General features: G+C 42.3%; 1 protein-coding gene across 2 annotated transcripts in view; it reads left to right on the forward strand.

Moving 5' to 3' along the window:
• ndst3 (N-deacetylase/N-sulfotransferase (heparan glucosaminyl) 3) overlaps nucleotides 1-19,391 on the forward strand; it is a 453,737-nt gene that overhangs the window by 281,086 nt on the left and 153,260 nt on the right. For both annotated transcript variants that reach the window (XM_085962751.1, XM_085962758.1), the window contains exon 6: nucleotides 17,534-17,662. In XM_085962751.1, the coding sequence (XP_085818877.1) occupies nucleotides 17,534-17,662 (129 nt within the window). The remainder of the gene's footprint in view (nucleotides 1-17,533; nucleotides 17,663-19,391) is intronic.

Here is a 19,391-nt window from a genome sequence, read left to right on the forward strand (position 1 = left end):
CTTGACTGCTGCCTTGTGGGTAGCCTAGTGCCTCATGGGTAATGTAGTCTTAATATACATACAGCTGGGTAGTGTCGTCTTATACACATACAGCTATATACAGCTCTACACAGCTCTACGGCTCCACCTAGTGTCCACTATAGAATGACATGTTATTGATCATTACATCCCCCTTTCTTTGAGGTTTAACAAAATCAATATCAATCAACTTTCAAGAAAACAATAAAGATAATATCAGTAACACTTTTGTTAGTGCTCTGTAAACGAACATTTTCAAAACAGTCAACACATTTTCAAAGCTTTACATTGTACTCAAAGATTAAGTCTATCAGGCTTTTTTACTTCACGTGTGGATCTTCCCAACATGGGTAAGTCTGATCTGTCTTCATGAGATTGTTCTGGTGGTGAATGACAAAATGCAGTTGCGGCATTGTCATCAATCTGGTCTTGAATAGTCTCTTGTGTTTTTAGGAGGGAACGGCGGTTCCTCCTGAGAATCTGTCCTTCCTCAGTTCTAACAGTGTATGACCTTGGTCCTACTTCCTCAAGAACTGTAGCTTTCCTGTTCCATGCATCTGGATCCTCAATCCTGACAACATCATCCCTTGTCAATGGTTTTAAAGTTTTGGATGACTTGTCATAGTATGATTTCTGTTTCAGCTTTAACAGTTGAAGTCTCTGTCTCAGTTTCTCACTTTGCTGTTCTTTTGCACAGCAGGGTAGCGTGGTGCGCAACTTGCGACCCATTAGTAGTTCAGCAGGTGAAGAACCACAGTCTAAAGGTGAGGCTCGGTAGCTCAGCAGGGCGAGATAAGGATCAGACTTGCTTTCTGTCGCTTTCTTCAGTAGCCTCTTGAGAACTTGAACACCTTTCTCTGCCTTACCATTTGACTGAGCATACAAAGGACTGGATGTGATGTGCTGAAAGTCATAATGTGCTGCAAACTGTTGCCACTCCTTACAGTTGAAGCACGGACCATTGTCGCTAACGGCAATCCTGGGAATTCCATGTCTGGCGAAGATGGATTTCACATGCGTTATGACACTGCTTGCTGTGGTGCTTGAGAGCAGCGCCATCTCAGGATAGTTAGAATAGTAGTCAATCACTATTAGATAGTCTTTACCATTTAAATGAAAAAGGTCCATACCAACCTTTTGCCATGGTGCTGTTGGTATGTCAGCTACTATCATTGGTTCCTTTGCTTGTTTGTTTTGGTGTTTCTGACATGTCTCACATTTGCCTATCATGTTCTCAATGTCCTTATTTATGCCAGGCCAATAAACAGTGTCTCTTGCCCTCCTTTTGCATTTTTCAATTCCGAGGTGTCCCTCATGAATCCTTTTGAGCATGTCTTGACGTAGAGCCTGTGGAATGACTATTCTGTTCTGTTTTAGTAATAGTCCACTTGCGACACTCAATTCTGACCTTATGTGAAAATATTTTGGACAGGAACCTTTTGGCCAACCATGATGAATGTTCTCTATTACTGTTTGTAATACTGTATCTTTTACTGTTTCTTCTGCTATTTGCTTTGATTTTGTGTCTGACACGGGCAGCGCAGCAGTGACCATACTCACATGAACATCCACGTCTTCTTCAGTAGAGCTCACATGACTCATTGTGGGTGCTCGGGATAGTGCATCTTCTAACACTATGTATTTGCCTGGTGCGTAGATCAGTTCAAAGTCATATCTTTGCAGCTTCATCATGAGTCGTTGAATCCTTGGAGACATCTCATTCAGGTTTTTTTTTATGATGGCAACCAGCGGGCTGTGGTCTGTCTCAACTGTGAAGGTGGGAAGTCCATATATGTAGCCATGAAACTTTTCTAGTCCAACTACCAAGCCTAGACATTCCTTTTCAATCTGGGCGTATCGACACTCAGTATCAGTCATAGACCTGGAGGCATAGGCAACAGGCTTCCAATCTTCACCCTCTGCTTGTAGCAAGACCGCACCTAGGCCATCTTTTGATGCATCCGTTGACACTTTGATTCTTTTTGTTGGGTCAAAGAAGGTGAGTACAGGTGTGGTTGTCAGCACTGTTTTGAGGTTTATCCACTCTTGTTCATGTCTTTCTGTCCATGCAAACTCATTTGTTTTATGTAGCAGGTCTCGCAGACAGGCTGTCTTGGCTGACAAGTTAGGAATGAACTTTCCAATGAAGTTTATCATCCCCATGATGCGTAGCACTCCTTTTTTGTCAGTGGGTTGGGGCATTTTGAGTATGGCGTTTACTTTTTCCATATCTGGCTCTATTCCTTTACCAGATAGATTATCTCCGAGGAAAGTGACTTCCTGGACGCCAAACTGACACTTGGCTTTGTTGAGCTTCAGTCCATTCTGGTGTATGCTCTGTAGCACGTTAGTCAGTCTCTCACTGTGTTCTTTCAGTGTGGAGCCCCAGATGATGATGTCAGCAACATAGACCCGTACTCCTTCCAGACCTTCAATTATGTGTTCCATCGCTCTATGAAAGATTTCAGATGCAGATATTATCCCAAAAGGCATTCTGAGGAAACAATACCTGCCAAATGGTGTGTTGAAGGTACAGTATTTGGTGCTCTCTTCATCCAGTTTTAGTTGCCAAAATCCTTGTGAGGCATCGAGCTTTGTAAAGTATCTGGCATCTGACATTTCACTGGTGATTTCTTCTCGCTTGGGAATCTGGTAGTGTTCACGTTTTATGTTTGCATTTAAGTCCTTTGGATCCATGCATATTCTTAGATCATTGTTCTTTTTCTTTACACATACCAGGGAGTTAACCCAGTCTGTTGGCTCTTCGACTTTCCTGATGACTCCTAGTGTGGTCATTCTGTCCAGTTCATTCTTGAGCCGGTCACGCAGGGGTGCTGGAACTCTTCGTGGAGCATGTACCACTGGCTGAGCATCCTCCTTTAGCTGGATCTTGTAAGTGAATGGTAGAACTCCAAATCCTTTGAACACATCCTGGAAGTTATTCACTACAGAATCCACCGAGTCATCTGGTCTGCTTATGGCACAGTTTATACGGTAGACTCTCTTGACCAGTTCTAAGTCCTCACAAGCTTTGTCACCCAGTAGTGAATCAAGCCTTTCAGCCACAACAGAAAACATGAGATGATGCACTTTGTCTTTGACTGTCACTTTAAGTCTGCATACACCTAAGCTATCTATTTTCTGTCCATTATAGTCCTTCAGTAGTACTGACTTTTTCTGTATTTTGGGCTTTTCTTTCATATTGTTAATGTCACTCATACTGATTAAGTTTGCTTTTGCCCCAGTGTCTAGTTTCAAGGTAACTAATGCTCCATTTACCTGCAGTGGGATCATCCATTTGTCCTCTTTTACTGCATTAACTTTATGTTCAGCATTGTCCATTTCTAAGGGCTGCACATTTTCTGTATCCTTTTTGATATTGTCACATGACACCATTCCTACAAAAAAATGTCTCACTTAAATCAGTGTCCTCAATTACATTAACTTGTTGCCCTTTCTTAGTTTTTACTTTTGAAAAGCATTGTTTGGCAAAGTGATTCTTTCCATTACACTTTGTGCACATTTTTCCAAACGCTGGGCATTGTCTTAACTGGTGTTTGTAACCACAGCGTTTGCAATTAAAAATTTCATCCTCCGATTGCTTTTCATTTCTGTTCTGCCCACGTTTCTTCCCCTTGTAGGACACAGCACTGACAGCAGCATTATCACTCATTACAATCGCATCATTATTGATTTCACTGAAAGTCTTCGCGTGCTTTCGAGCTAGCTTGCTGGCTTGGCATATTTTCACCGCATTTTCCAAATTTAGTTCGGTTTCTCTCAACAGACGTTCCCTGACTTTTTTATCATGAATACCAAACACAATCTGGTCACGAATCATGGATGCTTTTAGCTCAGAGAAATTACATGTCTGTGCTTTCAGTTTCAGATCAGTTATAAAGCTATCAAAAGTCCCATTTTGCTGCTGTGTCCGAGAACAGAAGATGTATCTTTCATAGGTCTCATTCTTTTTGGGAGAGCAATGTGCATCAAATTTTTTTAGCACATCTTCTAACTTTTCTCTGTTCTCCTCTGGATTAAATACAAATGTATTAAATACCTCTATCACCTGTGGGCCTACAACCGTAAGCAGCAACGCTATCTTCCTTGCGTCTGGCTTCGTACTGAATCCGATGGCTGCAATGTAGAGTTCGAATTGTTGTTTAAGAGTCTGCCAATTGTAGTCGATATTTCCTGTGAGTTTCAAACGCTCTGGTGGCTTCAAATTCTCCATGTCGCTTTTCACAATTTTCAGCAGATCTTCACCACCCTGGTACCATCTTATGTTCATTAATAACTAAACATTCTTATTATGAACACAGCTAGCTTTTGCTAGTTACTTTATTGAGCACATGTGGACTATGTACAGTATCTGTAGAGGCATCCATCTTGACTGCTGCCTTGTGGGTAGCCTAGTGCCTCATGGGTAATGTAGTCTTAATATACATACAGCTGGGTAGTGTAGTCTTATATACATACAGCTATATACAGCTCTACACAGCTCTACGGCTCCACCTAGTGTCCACTATAGAATGACATGTTATTGATCATTACAGTCCCTCGCAGGTCCGCACTGCCGCCGCCGCCGCTGCTGCTGTGGGCCTCACCTGGAGTCTGGCGCTTTTATCCCGCCTCTCGGCCCTCATCCTTCGCAGGTCCGCATTGCCACCGCCGCCGCTGCTGCAGGGCTATCCCCTGAAAAAATGGCTTATGTCACCGATGAGGAGGCCATCAAACGATGCTGATGAGCGGTACAAAGTAAGTCACATATCCACCAGAAGTATCATCGAGTAAACCATCGGCTTGCTCAAAATGCGCTTCCGATGCCTAGACAGATCTGGAGGAGCCTTGTAGTATGCACCAGCCAGGGTGTCCAGAATCGTCATGGTCTGCTGTGTCCTGCACAACATCGTGGCTTAGTGCTGCCGGATAAACAAGTGGCTCAGCGCACAGCCTGCTCAGAGGACGAGGAAGAGGATGAGGATGAGGAGGAGAATGAGGAGGAGGACTGGGAGCGATGCCTTGCGGGGCTGGATGTGGTCAATCCAGCAGTAGGTGACCACATTGGCCGTCAGGCAAGGGATGCACTCATCCATGCCAGATTCGCATAAGATTACGCTTCAACCACAGGTGTGGAGATGAATATAAGTCCGACATTCTCCAAACCCCAGGCATCATCTGTCCAATAAATGGTGGTTTGCGCTCAGTGTCACCATCAACATTCTACATGGAATTTGACCTGAGCCCTCACTCTTGAACTTCCATTTCCCAGAACACAGAAGCAATACTTTAGGTGATCTCAGCAGATCATTAAACCTTTTTCGATACTGAACCTATGTGCGTCTACACACAGACCTCAAACTCAGCTCCTCAGCAATTTGCAGCCAAGCTGCCTCGGTTTGCTGAGGAGGCCTCCTCCTTCCATTTCCAGGGAAGTGGACCTCCTGATGTCCTCTAACTCCCTCCACAAGAGCTTGGAGAGAGCCCTCATTGAACCTGGGTGCAGCCTTAGTTTTTGGGGCTGTCATTCCTGCAGCAGCCAGCACCTTTAAGAGTAAAAACCTAATGCTTCTGCAAAGGGGACATGACCCCTTTAAATTTTTACTCAAACAACGCATCATCAGAGGCGAGAACCTGACATGCCCCAAGCAATTGCCTGGAGGGACCCGCACGTCGGCCATAACGAGGCCAATCAAGCGAAAATTGTAACTGCTGGGCGGCGGCATCCGGGAGCGGGTCCGAAAGCTGCCGAGCAGCGGACCCGCCCTCAACCCTCCTCCATTAATAAAATCGCGGCCATTGGTTCTAAAAGAGGTGGCTGCAGAGATAGTGGATACATTGGTTATGATCTTCCAAAATTCCCTAGATTCTAGAATGGTCCCAGCGGATTGGAAGGTAGAAAATGTAACACCGCTATTCAAGAAAGGAACGAGACAGAAAACAGGGAACTACAGGCCAATTAGCCTGACATCAGTCATCAGGAAAATGCTGGAATCCATTGTTAAGGAAGTGGTATCAGGGCACAGAGAAAATTATAATGGCCCGTATTTTCCGATCGGAGGCTTCCTGCGTGCGGAGGCCTCCGATCTGGAAAAAATCTACGGACTTACCTGAGGGCTCCCGAGGTGCATATACTTCCGTTCCTGGGCCTCTCCAACTCAAAATGCGCAGGGTCCACATGTCCCTGAGGCGCATGCGGTTCACAAGCGTCCCTGGGATCACGTGGGCCATGGGGAGCCAATAGGATAGACCTGTCAAATATATGAATGGAGATCACCCCAAAAACACTGTAAAATATTAAATAATTTTTTTTTAAATCACAATTTTAAAATGAGTTGAAATTACAATAAATTAAATATTTTAAACAAAAATTTAATTTTTGGAAAAGAATAATTAAAGTTTTTTATGGGGCTAAAAATAAACTTACCTTTTTTAAAGTACTTTTAAACGATAAATGAGTGAAAACATTTTTTTTTTACTTTTATGCTGGGAAAAGCAGGCCTTACGCCTGCTTTTACCAGGCGTAAGATTTCTCAGGGTTTTCTGCGGGCGGAGGTTCTCCAGAAAGCGGAACTATCCACCCGCAGAGGTCCTTTCCTAGGGCAGGCATCCGATCTGTCAAGAATGCACTTTTTGAGGATGTAACTAGCAGGATAGATAAAGGGGAATCAGTGGATGTCGTATATTTGGATTTCCAAAAGGCATTCGATAAGGTGCCACATAAAAGGATATTATACAAGATTAAGGCTCATGGGGTTGGGGGTAATACAGTAGCATGGATAGAGGATTGGTTAACAGACAGAAAACAGAGAGTAGAGATAAACGGGTCTTTTTCAGGTTGGCAGGTTGTAACTAGTGGGATGCCACAAGGATCAGTGCTGGGGCCTCAGCTATTTACAATCTATATTAATGACCTAGATGAAGGCACCGAGTGTAATGTATCCAAGTTTGCTGATGATACAAAGCTAGGTGGGACAGTAAGCTGTCTATCTATTAGGAGACCAAGTTAGGGTTAGGGTTCAGGTTAGGGTTACATTATACTCCATCTGCCACCTTACTGCCCACTCACTTAGTCTATCTATAATAGATAGAAAAGCCGAATATTTTTTAAATGGTGAGAAACTGTTAAATGTTGGTGTTCAGAGAGATTTGGGTGTCCTCATGCAAGAAACACAGAAAGCTAGCATGCAGGTACAGCATGCAATAAGGAAGGTAAATGGCATGTTGGCCTTTATTGCAAGGGGGTTAGAGTATAAGAGGAAGGAAGTCTTGCTACAATTCTAGTCTGATTGGCCTAAAATTCTGGAGTACTGTGCACAGTTTTTGTCTCCTTATCTAAGGAAGGATATACTTGCCTTGGAGCCGGTACAGTGAAAGTTCACTAGATTGATTCCTGGGATGAGAGGGCTGTCCTATGATGAGAGATTGTGTAGAATGGGCCTATACTCATTCTTTAGAAGAATGAGAGGTGATCTCATTGAAACATACAAAATTCTGAAGGGGGTTGACAGGGTAGATGCTGAGAGGTTGTTTCCCCTGGCTGGAGTATCTAGAACTAGGGGGCATAGTCTCAGGATAAGGGGTAGGCTATTTAAGACTGAGATGAAGAGGAATTTCTTCACTCAGAGGGTTGTGAATCTTTGGAATTCTCTGCCCCAGAGGGCTGTGGATGCTGAATCTTTGAGTATATTCAAGGCTGAGATAGATAGATTTTTGGACTCTACGGGAATCAAGGGATCTGGAGATCGAGCAGGAAGTGGAGTTGATTTCGATGATCAGCCATGATCTTATTGAATGGCCTACTCCTTATCCTATTTCTTTTGTTCTTATGTCATAGTGAAGGAGGAGGCAGTAGAGAATTTGGATAGGATAAAAATAGATAAAGAGGAGGTACTTAAAAGGTTGGTAATGCTCAAAGTGGAAAAGTCACCCGGTTCGGATGGGATGCATCCTAGGTTGCTGAGGGTGAAAATAGCAGAGTCAGTGATGTTGTGTATATGGGCTTTCAAAAGGCGTTTGATAAAGCACCACATAATAGACTTGTTAGCAAAATTGAACCCCGATGAAAGGGGCAGTAGCAGCGTTGACACAAAATTGGCTGAGGGACAGAGATAGTGATGAACGGTTGTTTTTCAGATTGGGGGAACAGTGTGTTCCCACAGAAGTCGGTATTAGGACCATTGTTCTTTCTGATGTATATTGATGACCTGGACTTGGGTATATAAGGAATAATTTAAAAGTTTGCAGATGACACAAAACTTGGAAAAGTAGTTAACAATGAAGATGATAGTAGCTGACTTCAGGAGGACATAGACAGACTGATTAAATGGGGGGACACGTGGCAGATGAAATTTAATGCAGAGAACTGTGATGCATTTTGGAAGGAAGAATGCAGAGAGGCAATATAAACTAATTGGTATTGGCCCAGAAATTCGGGTCTCCATGGGTGAGTACGCATGGGGTACTCACCCGTAGGCCTGATGGAAGTGCCAGTTTCCTGCATGCACTGCGCATGCGCGGGAAACCGGCACTTCCGTTCCTCTGAACGAAGGGGTTCAGAGGTCGAATGCATGCGCGGGGGAGGCTGCGTGTGCGCATCAAACTTACGTTTTTTTAACAGGTTTCTCCAGGAACGTAAGCCTGAAGAAGTTAGAAATGTAAAAAGCAGGCGTAAGGCCTGCTTTTTACAAGGTAATTGGTGAATTAATGAAAATTAAAACATTTTTTCCACAGGTTTATTATTTTTAAATACTTTAAAGCAAGGTAAGTTTATTTTTAGCCCCATTAGAATATAAAATTATTTTTTCAAAAATTTAAATTATTGTTTAAAATAGTTATTTCATGTAATAAAATGTGATTTTTTAAAAATTTATTTGAAGGTTTAGTGCTATTTTGGGGCTGTAATATTTATAAGTCTTGACAGCACTTCCTGTCAGACTTATGAATGGAGCATTCCCTGCTCCAATTGGCTGCCCATGGCCCACGTGATCCCAGGGGACGCATCGAATAACTGCGCCCCTGGGATACGCAAGCACTGCGTGCCGGCAGCTGGACCAGGCCCCGGATCGGAATTCCACGGGGCCCTACAGCTCAACGGCTGGCGTGCAAGATAAGTGCAGGTCGGGGGCTTGCACCTGTGGGAAGCCCCCGACCCGAATTTCTGGGCCATTATTTTAAAGGGGGTGCAGGAACAGAGAGACCTGAGGGTTTATGTATAGAAATATTAGATGGTGGCAAGACAAGTTGATAAGGCTGTAAAAAATAAAGCATACGAGATCCTCGGTTTTATAGAGGTATAGGGCTGGATTTTACTCATCGAGACGCGTTGGGGGTGGGACTGCTGCCTTCCGGGTTCTAGTCCTGCCCCCAGCGACGTCCGATGCACAGACGCCATTTTCCCCTGATTGGCCTTGTTAAGCCCGCCCTGCTGGCTTGCTGGCCAATTAAGGGGAAGCCAGTATCAGATGACATCAGTTGATGACGCTTCTTCTGCCAATTTTCTTAAAGGCACATGAACCATAAATTTTTGACAGATGATTTGACAGTGTTTGACAGCATTGAGGTGCTGTCAAACACTGACAATCACTGTACAAAGGTGAGCCCTTGTACCCAGGCTCTCCAATGACTCTCTCCTTAGGATGAAACAGATGGCAGCTGCAGGTGGGGGTACAGAAGTGATCTGTCACTTCTCCCATTGAGGTGAGACCACACAAACACTTTGAAGCTTGTCACCTACAGAAAAATCTAAGCACATTAAAAATGGCTTTCCCAACATTTCCTTACCTCTGATACTCACCAGTGTCCCATTGGATCCTTCACACCACTCCTGCAGCTGTCATCTATACACAAACATTACAACAGACCCACAGCACACCACACTTACCCTGGCGGGGTTCCCCGACGTTGAGAAGCCCACAGCAGAGGTCTAAAAATTGGAAAAAGCCTCTTAACTGCCTGTTAACTACCTTTTAACAGGCAGTTAAGTGGCTATAATCCTCTTCCCGCCGCTAGGATTTGGGTCCCTGCGCAAATTCCATTCTTTTTGACTTTCCCAGCAGTCCCGCCTCCAAACCCGCCTCCTCAGGGCTGGTAAAATCCAGCCCATAGAGTACAAAAGCAAGGAACTTATGCTAAACCTTTATAAATCAGCTGGAGTATTGTGTCCAATGTTGGGCACTGCGCTTTAGGAAGGATGCCAAATTCTTGGCGAGGGTGGAGAGGACATTAACTAGAATAGTACCTGGGATGAGGAACTTCAGTTACATGGAGAGACTGGAGAAGCTAGGGTGGTTCTCCTTAGAGCAGAGAAGGTTAAAGGTGATTTAATAGAGGTGATCAAAATCATGAAGGGTTTTGATAGTGTAAAAAAGGAGAAAGTATTCCCAGTGGCAGAAGGTTCAGTAACCAGACGACACAGATTTAAGATATTTGGCAAAAGAGCTAGAGGTGAGGTGAGGAGAATATTTTTTAAGTGGTGAGTTATGATCTGGAATGCACTGCCTGAAAGGGTGGTGGAAGCAGATTCAATAGTAATTTTCAAAAGAGAATTGGATAAATATTTGAAGGAGAGAAAATTGCAGGGCTCTGGGGAAAGAGCAGGGGAGTGAGACTAATTGGATAGCACTTTCAAAGAGCCGGCACAGCTATGATGGGTCAAATGGTCTCCTTCTGTGCTGTATGATTCTGGGGAATTTTAACCCCCAGAAACGGGCAGGTTGGAGTCAAGTAGGATGTTAAAATGTTACAAATCTGAATCCCGAACCCAACCTGCCTCCAACCCGCCCACTTTCAGTTTTAACGGAGGCGGGACGGGTGCGGGCAACCAACCCACTTGCAGAAGGTGGGTTGACAATTTAAGTATTATAATGAGGCTGCATGCCTCATATTTAACCACCATTTTAAATTTAACCCGACGGCTAAAGGGAGGCAAGGACTGCTGGATCCAGAAGGTAAGTGCCAGATTGAGAGGCTGGCTGGCTGTGGCGGGAAATGGAGACAAAAAATGTTAATCAGGTCCTGCCATTAAATCGGCAGGACCTGAGGGAAACCCATTCTTCCAGGTTTCCTGACCTCAATCCAGCCCCCTGCTCACTCCCCGCCTCCAAGTTAATATCCAGCCTTATGATTCTATGGTTTTTCAGTTGCTTGTCTAAATCCCGAGACTACCTTGATTCACACTGGTATGTATTTTCTATTTTTTTTATAATGCATACATTAAAATGTGGAAAAACTTAGCACAATAAACCTAAACCCAGAAAGTAAAAGAGAGGCAATAATTAATAGATAAAAAGAAAGCAGTGAATTTTGACTTGGCTTGAAAGTGTAAAACGGATGATAGCGAATCAGCAGCAGATTTCGGGAAAGATGTAAAATGGTCTACTGATTGACTATCACCCATTTTACACTATTGCATAATGTCAATATTATTCCCAGCTTGTCCACGTCACCTGACCTAGACTAAATTGATGTAATACAACATGGCTAACTCAAACAGAAGTGATAGGATGTTTATAAATAGACTGAAGCTGAAAAATACAGTCTGTATTGTAGATTTATACAACATAGAACACAACTACTGTAGCCTCACATTGTGAAGAGCTACAGTTTTTTTACAAATTACTTTGGAAGTGTTCCTTACTTTGGATTAAAGATCAAAAGAAAAAAATCACAAACGCAGGAAAATCTGAAATAAAGCAGAAAATGCTGGAAATATAGGGCAGGTCCTTGAGCATCTGAAAGAGAAAAATAGATTTCAGATTTGACAATTCAGATGTAGTTCCTCATCAGAATTTCACATTGGTTGTAAAGCTATAGGTCAGGGTTAGTTATATCGGGTTGGGTTAGCATCAGAACATTAACAAATGTTTCACCCTTATGAGGTTTTGCTTTGTGTATCTCATACTGTCAGCAGTGCTAGAACGTAAGGATCATCAGCATGTTTAACACAGGGATAGATAAAGGTGTTAGATTGATGGAGTCTGTCAAAGATTCCACCAGCCTTGGGACACTATATCAAATTTAAATGAGCCAGGGCTAAGGACATGACCTAAATAGTTAGCCGAATCGGTGAATGCTGCCAGCTGTGGCCAATCCACAAAGTTGCATGCAATCCACTCACTGACCTGGATGAAATCTTCATGAGCGTGGAAACTAATTCTGCCTGCAGGTCTCCCATTTATATTATTGCTCTCACCACCCCATGCCACATAGACTTGGTGCTCCAATGTTCAGTGAGTGTAAAGAGGAGGGAAAAATCCCCCTGGGCAGTGGCTGTGTTTGTAGATTTCATTGTCTGGAATAGTTTAATTATCTATTCCAATTTGGCTTGGGTTTGGGGGGGGGGCGCAACAATCGTTTAATTTATTTTTTAAATTACATAGGATTACATAGGATATATGGGACAGAAACAGGCCATTCGGTCCAACCAGTCCATGCCAGCGTTTATGCTCCACTCGAGCCTCCTTCCGTCTTTCCTCATCTAAATCTATCAGCAGAACCCTCTATTCCCTTCTCCCTCATATGCTTGTCCAGCCTCCCCTTAAATGCATTTATACTTTTCACTTCAACCACTCCCTGTGGTAGCGAGTTCCACATTCTCACCACTCTTTGGGTAAAGAAGTTTCTTCTGAATTCCTTATTGGATTTCTTGGTGACTATCTTATATTGATGGCCTCTAGTTATGCTCTTCCCCACAAGTGGCAACATTCTCTCTGTATCCACTCTATCAAACCTTTCATAGTTTTAAAGACCTCTATTAGGTCACTCCTCAGCCTTCTTTTTTCAAGAGAAAAGAGACCCAGCCTGTTCATCCTTTCCTGATATGTATACCCTCGCATTTCTGGTATCATCCTAGTAAATCTTCTCTGCACCCTCTCCAGTGCCTCTATATCCTTTTTATAATATGGCGAACAGAACTGCACGCAGTACTCTAAGGGTGGTCTAACCAAGGTTCGATACAGGTTTAGCATAACTTCCCTACTTTTCAATTCTATCTCTCTAGAAATAAACCCGAGTGCTTGGTTTGCTTTTTATGGGCTTGCTAACCTGTGGTGCAACTTTTAGTGATTTGTGTATTTGTACTCCGAGATCCATTTGCTCCTCTACCCCACCTAGATTCGCACCCTCCAAGTGATAAGTGACCTCCCTATTCTTCCTACCAAAATGTAATATCTCACATTTATCTGTGTTGAACTTCATTTGCCAATTATTTGCCCATTCTGCAAGTTTATTAATGTCCTCCTGTAATTTGTTGCAGTCCTCCTCAGTATTGACTATCCCCCCCAATTTGGTGTCATCCACAAATTTAGAAATAGTGCTTTTGATTCCAAAGTCTAAATCGTTAATGTTAATTGTGAACAGCAGTGCTCCCAGCACTGATCCTTGTGGAACACCACTACCACTTCTGCCACTGTGAATAGCTACCCTTTACTCCCACTTTCTGCTTCCTGTCTTGAAGCCAGCTAGCAATCCATTCTGCTACTTGTCCTCTGACTCCACATTCTCTGACCTTATTCATTAGTCTATTATGGGGTACCTTATCGAAGGCATTTTTAAAATCTAGATAAATTACATCTACTGCATTACCATTGTCTACTCTCTCTGTAACTTCTTCAAAAAGTTCAATAAGGTTGGTCAAGCAAGATTTTCCCTTTTAAAATCCATGCTGACTTCATTATTATACTTTTTGTTTCTAGATGTTCTTCTATTCTCTCCTTTAGTAGGGATTCCATTATTTTCCTACCACTGATGTTTAGCTGACTGGTCTATAATTCCCTGGACATGTTCTACCCCCTTCTTAATATATAGGTATTACATTAGCTGTCCGGCAGTCCTCTGGCACTACACCCTTTTCCAATGAATTATTAAATATGCGTAATAATGCCTCTGCTATCTGTTCCCTAGATTCTTTTAAAATGTGTGGATGCAATCCATCCAGACCAGGGGTTTTATCCTCTATTAGTTTATTTAATATATCCCCTTTTTTATTTTAAATGCACTTATTTAATTACTCATCTCATCATCCAATACCAAGTCCACCTATTCTATCTCCCTGGTAAATACCGAAGCGAAATAATGATTTAATATTTCTGCCATCTCCCTATCGTTACCTGTGGCATTGTCCAGTCTATCCCTTAATGGCCCTATTCCCATTCCAACCTTCATTTTTTATTGATATGCCTGTAAAATATTTTACTATTTTGTTTTATGTTCCTTGATAATTTAATTTCATAGTTCCTCTTTGCCTTCCTAATTGTTTTTTGACTTATTTCCTAATCCCTTCATATTCTCTCTTATCATGCACTCCTCTGCTATCTATGTACTTAATGTATGCCTCTTTCCTTACCCTCAATTGTTCCCTTGTGTCTTTATTCATCCATGGAGTCTCAAATCAGCTTAATGAAACCAGATAATCACTGGAGTGGAATGTGGCAAGTTAAAAAATCATTGCAGAACGAACTTAGGGATCTGTGAGTTAATTAAAGGTCCTGGGAGTGAAATTGGTCTTCACCAGTAGTGTAAAACGGACTCATAGTGAATCAACAGCCCGTTTTACACCGCTCCCGATTTTCTTTTTCATTTAAGTCTCTTTTCTAATAGCCTGCTCAACTTTGAGTTAATTTTATAAATTTAAAATAGTGCATTTCGTGTAGAAGTTCAGTGTCTCCCAGTAAATTAAATTGCACTGAAATTCACTTTAGGCACATCAAGATGTATTATAACTCCATTTATAATTTAAAAAAAACAAATTCCAATATCTTAATTCATGCAGCATGTTACTGAATGGAGTGATGATCCTGTTACAATGAAATTTCTACCTGCTTATAATGAAAACTTGTGTATTTAATTCCTATTTAATCAACATGAAAGAGTGGACTGTCTGATAGATCAATGGGCACCAAAATCTTTGATCATTAACAGCCGTGTCTCTTTCCGAACACCAACTGATACTTGTAAAAATGTGAACTGGGGGGGCTCCATCAATGGTTCAATTAGTAAATGCCCTTCCCACTGTGGGAATGAGCTGTACAGATCAGGGAGGTCCCAGGTTTGATCCACAGTACAATTGGTTTTAGTGTCCTTGAGTTAAGGAGGGGAAAAATCAGCCATGCATTGAGGCTCCTGATCACTTTTCAATGGTTACTGCTGGAAAGTGCACCTGTGTGGACATTCCCCATTATATGTGTCAGATGAGAAGAGAACCCAGCTTGAAAGGATTATTACTAGTCCTAGCCCCTTTCGGGCTACCCCAGATCAGGCGTATTCCCCAGACGTTCACTTCCAACTAAAGTTAGCGGTAGCCAAATCCTAAAGACGCTTAATTGGGTCTAAAGGTCCAGACTATCTCTCCCTAAAGGAAAGGAACAGCCTGAAGATGTTACTGTCCTCCAGATAGCACTTTTAATAAGTTTAGCTAGACTGTAACCTTCCGGATATTATGAGGGTCCAGAAAACTCCCCCAGAATTCTGCAACTCCTCACCAAAGAGTGTACAGAGATTGAATTCGCAAGTTTGATATAGAAGTACTATGTGAGACAATTCTAAAATAATATATAGATTTATTAAAGAACCAACATGTAATTACAGTTGGTGTTTCAATAGTGAAATTAACAGTTCCAAATACAAAAAGCTTACAATTCTTATCATCAGAGATCCTTATTCTCAAATCTTAACTTTTTTACATTTTTTCATTTCTTAGTCTTATTCCAGGATATCCACCAAAATCAAATATAAGTACCTTGATCCCCGAGATACAGAGTTGAAGACTTACAGAGCTTGCCTCTGAAGCCTGAGAATCGCTTTGCCCCTTCAAGCGAATCTGTCTTCCCATTTGAAAGTCCAATTTTTATACCCTTTTTCAGTGGTATATCCTTTGAAGTTTTCTGCTGGTGTAAGCTAATTAACTCTAGTCATTTTTCTGTTGACTTCTGCTATTCTTACAGTCAGATCAGCTTGTAGTATTAAGAATTATGTCTCCCGTGTAGGTGTCTGAAGCTTAACACAAAAACAATGTGATGGCTGGTGCCTCCCCCACTTGATGCCATTCTTACCAAAGTCTTCTGTTTGTATCTTTTTACAACGTGTAAATTAAAAACACCTCAACTGGATGCACCACTGTTTTCTTAGTTACCTCAACTGTTTGTAACACTGGTTCATGTCTCCATGTTTCATTTGATGTTACTTTTACGAAGGCATATGTTTCTTTATCTTTCTGTGCTTCTTTCCGAAGTGTTGGTTTAAAACACTTTAACTAGGTATAGCATTGTGTTCTTTCCAAGGCTTCAGACTTTCTGGAACCTTTAACCTTCTGCTTCAATAAGGCTGTTGATTCAGTGTCAACAACTTATCTTATCTCAATAGCTTGTATGCTGTTTACAGCTTTTACAGCTTTTCCATTGTTAGGTTTTTAGATTTTCAAACCTAGTATGTCATATTTTAATCAGAATTCTTTCATAGAATAGTATATTTTTCTGAATATGGCTTATTGCTTATTCCTTCACAAGCTTGGCTTTGATGACACCATGGTCAACTAGTCGCATATACTCACTATCTAGATCTACACATGAAGAATCATTGAATCATACAGCACAGAAGGAGGCCATTCAGCCCATCATGCCTGTGCTGGTTCTTTGAAAGAGCTATCCAATTAGCCCCACTCCCCTGCTCTTCCCCATAGCCCTGCAAATTTTTCCCTTTCAAGTATTTATCCAATTACCTTTTGAAAGTTACTATTGAATCTGCTTCCACCACCCTTTCAGGTAGTGCATTCCAGATCATAACAACTCGCTACATAAAAAAGAATGGTCATTTAGGTGAGGTGCCAGAGAGTGGCCAGTAGTTGCGGAATTGTACCTCAGCACAAGTCAGTATCTGTAGGAGAGGAGTGATTGCTCCGGTTCAATCCAAAAAAAAAGCTACCTCAGCAACACAATCTTTTTTCCTCTTTTGCCAAGTTTCAAGTTGGAATTTCAACCTGAAAAGCAAAGAATGCAGAAGCTTTATTATATTAGGCAGCGTTGGAATCCATATCGAAAATGCTGTAATTTCAGCTAAAATGGTTGTTTAATGCAACTGAACTTGAACTGACTGCTTTTTCCGTTTGATGAAACTGCCAGTCAGTTTAACATTCAGTCGACCAGCTCCTGATATCAGAAAGTGCTTTTCCAGCAAATAAAATTTCACTTACAGTTTACTGCGTTACAATAAAAACTTCCCAATATTATTAGAATGAAATAATGAAATAAGCTATTTTGTACCAAGCTGTCAGTATCTGTCTATGAAAGACCCTGGGGCATATATAAGGAATTACTGTTTCTACAGCAGCTCCAGAAGTAGGTAAAAAGGACTAAATAGCAAAATGGTTACTTGACATTTCCCACTGCTTTCCAAAGGCTTTTTTAAATTGAATTCGCAACAGTCCATTGTCTGTTTTCCTCCAATTTATTGTACTTTGTGTCAGATTTTGCTTTGAGGAAAACCTGCTCAGATATATATTTTTTTCATCTTATTGCTTCAGGTACTCCCACGTCAAACCTGTGGCCTTTTCACCCATACCATATTCTACAAGGAGTACCCCGGAGGCCCAAGAGAACTGGACAAAAGCATCAGGGGAGGAGAACTTTTTCTCACTGTTCTTCTTAATCCAGTAAGTGTTTGAGCTATCTATAGTTGTGAACATTAGTGATGGCAGAGAGAATCTGGGCTTCCCCCAAAGCTTCCCCCTAGCCCTGAACCCACATCTTCCTCTAGTTTCTCTCCTTAGCCCCTCATGCCCTCTCCGAGTTCATCTTGTCCATGGGACCGACCTCCTGCTCTCTTAACCCTATACCCGCTAAACTGCTGACCACCCAACTTACATTCCTGGGCCCCATGCTAGCAGATATTTTAAACACTTCCCTCTCCTCAGGTACTGTTTCACCACCACCCATCTCCCCATCCCCCACTTTCAAATCTTCTGTCATCACCCCCTCCTCAAAAAAAGAACCTTGAACCCCCTATCCTTGCAAACTACTGCCCCACCTTCAACCTCCCTTTCCTCTCCAAAGCTCTTGAATGTGTTATTGCTTCCAAAATCCGTTTCCATCTTTCCCGCAACTCCATGTTTGAACCTCTTCAAATCGGGTTTCTGCCCTTGCCACTGCATTGAAAGGAATCATAAAATCATACAGCACAGAAGGAGGCCATTCAGCCCATTGTGCCTGTGCTGGCTCTTTGAAAGAGCTGTCCAATTAGTCCCACTCCCCTGCTCTTTCCCCATAGCCCTACAAATTTTCGCGTTCAAGTATTTATCCCATTCCCTTTTGAAAGTTACTATTGAATCTGCTTCCACCACTCTTTCAAGCAGTGCCTTCCAGATCATAACAACTTGCTGCCTAAATAAAATAACTCCTAAACTCTCCTCTGGTTCTTTTGCCAATTAATTTAAATCTGTGTCATCTTGTTACTTAACCCACCTGCCAGTGGAAACAGTTCCTCCCTCTGTATGCTATCAAAACCCCTCAAAATTTTGAACTCCTCTATTAACTCGCCCCTTAACCTTCTCTGCTGTAAAGAGAACAATCCCAGCTTCACTAATCTCTCCACATAACTGAAGCCTCTCATTCCTGGTGCCATTCTAGTAAAACTCCTCTGCACCCTCTGCCTAGACATCCTTCCTAAAGTGTGGTGCCCAGAATTGGACACAATACTCCAGTTGATGATTTTGAAAAGTTTTGCATAACTTTCTTGCTTTTGTACTCTATGGGCAGGATTTTCATTCAGGAGTTGGGTTGGAGGCAGGACTACAACTTTCGGGGTTGTAGTCCCGCCTCCATCGAGATGCGGCCAATCCACACAATTTTAACTTGATTGACCTTGTTGAGCCCGCCCAGCAGTGACAGGTGACGTCACACACTGAAATTTCATCTGTCAAGAGGTTTTGACAGATGAAATATCAGCGTTTCACAGCTGTTTGAAGCTGTCAAACACTGACAGTCTTACTTCTAACATGAGTCCTTCTCCACAGACTCAGTTAGAAATCTCTCCTGCACAGAAAGCTGCAGGCTGCCACTTTTGACAGTTCGCAGCCATTCTGCTTTCTGTGCCGGTGAGATGAGGGACTCCCGAGACCTAAAGGAAGGAAGGCTGAAAAGGTAAGAAAATGTATGTAAAACATATTTAATCACTTTAGACGCACCAAACACACTTACCTTTGCACTCATGCACACATCACTCACCTGAACACCGACACCTCGACCCCTCCAAGTCCTTCAACCCAACGGCCCGCCTCCTCTAACTTGGCATGGTTTGGAGCCATTGGGAACCCCACACTTCAACCTTAAAAATAGGGATTAGGCTAAAAACTGCCTGTTAACTACCTGTTAACTGGCACTAAT

The sequence above is a fragment of the Somniosus microcephalus genome, chromosome 2 (genome assembly GCF_052327205.1).
Source record: "Somniosus microcephalus isolate GS21.2 chromosome 2, FLI_Smic_1.0, whole genome shotgun sequence".
In the NCBI taxonomy this organism is placed as follows: Eukaryota; Metazoa; Chordata; class Chondrichthyes; order Squaliformes; family Somniosidae; genus Somniosus; species Somniosus microcephalus.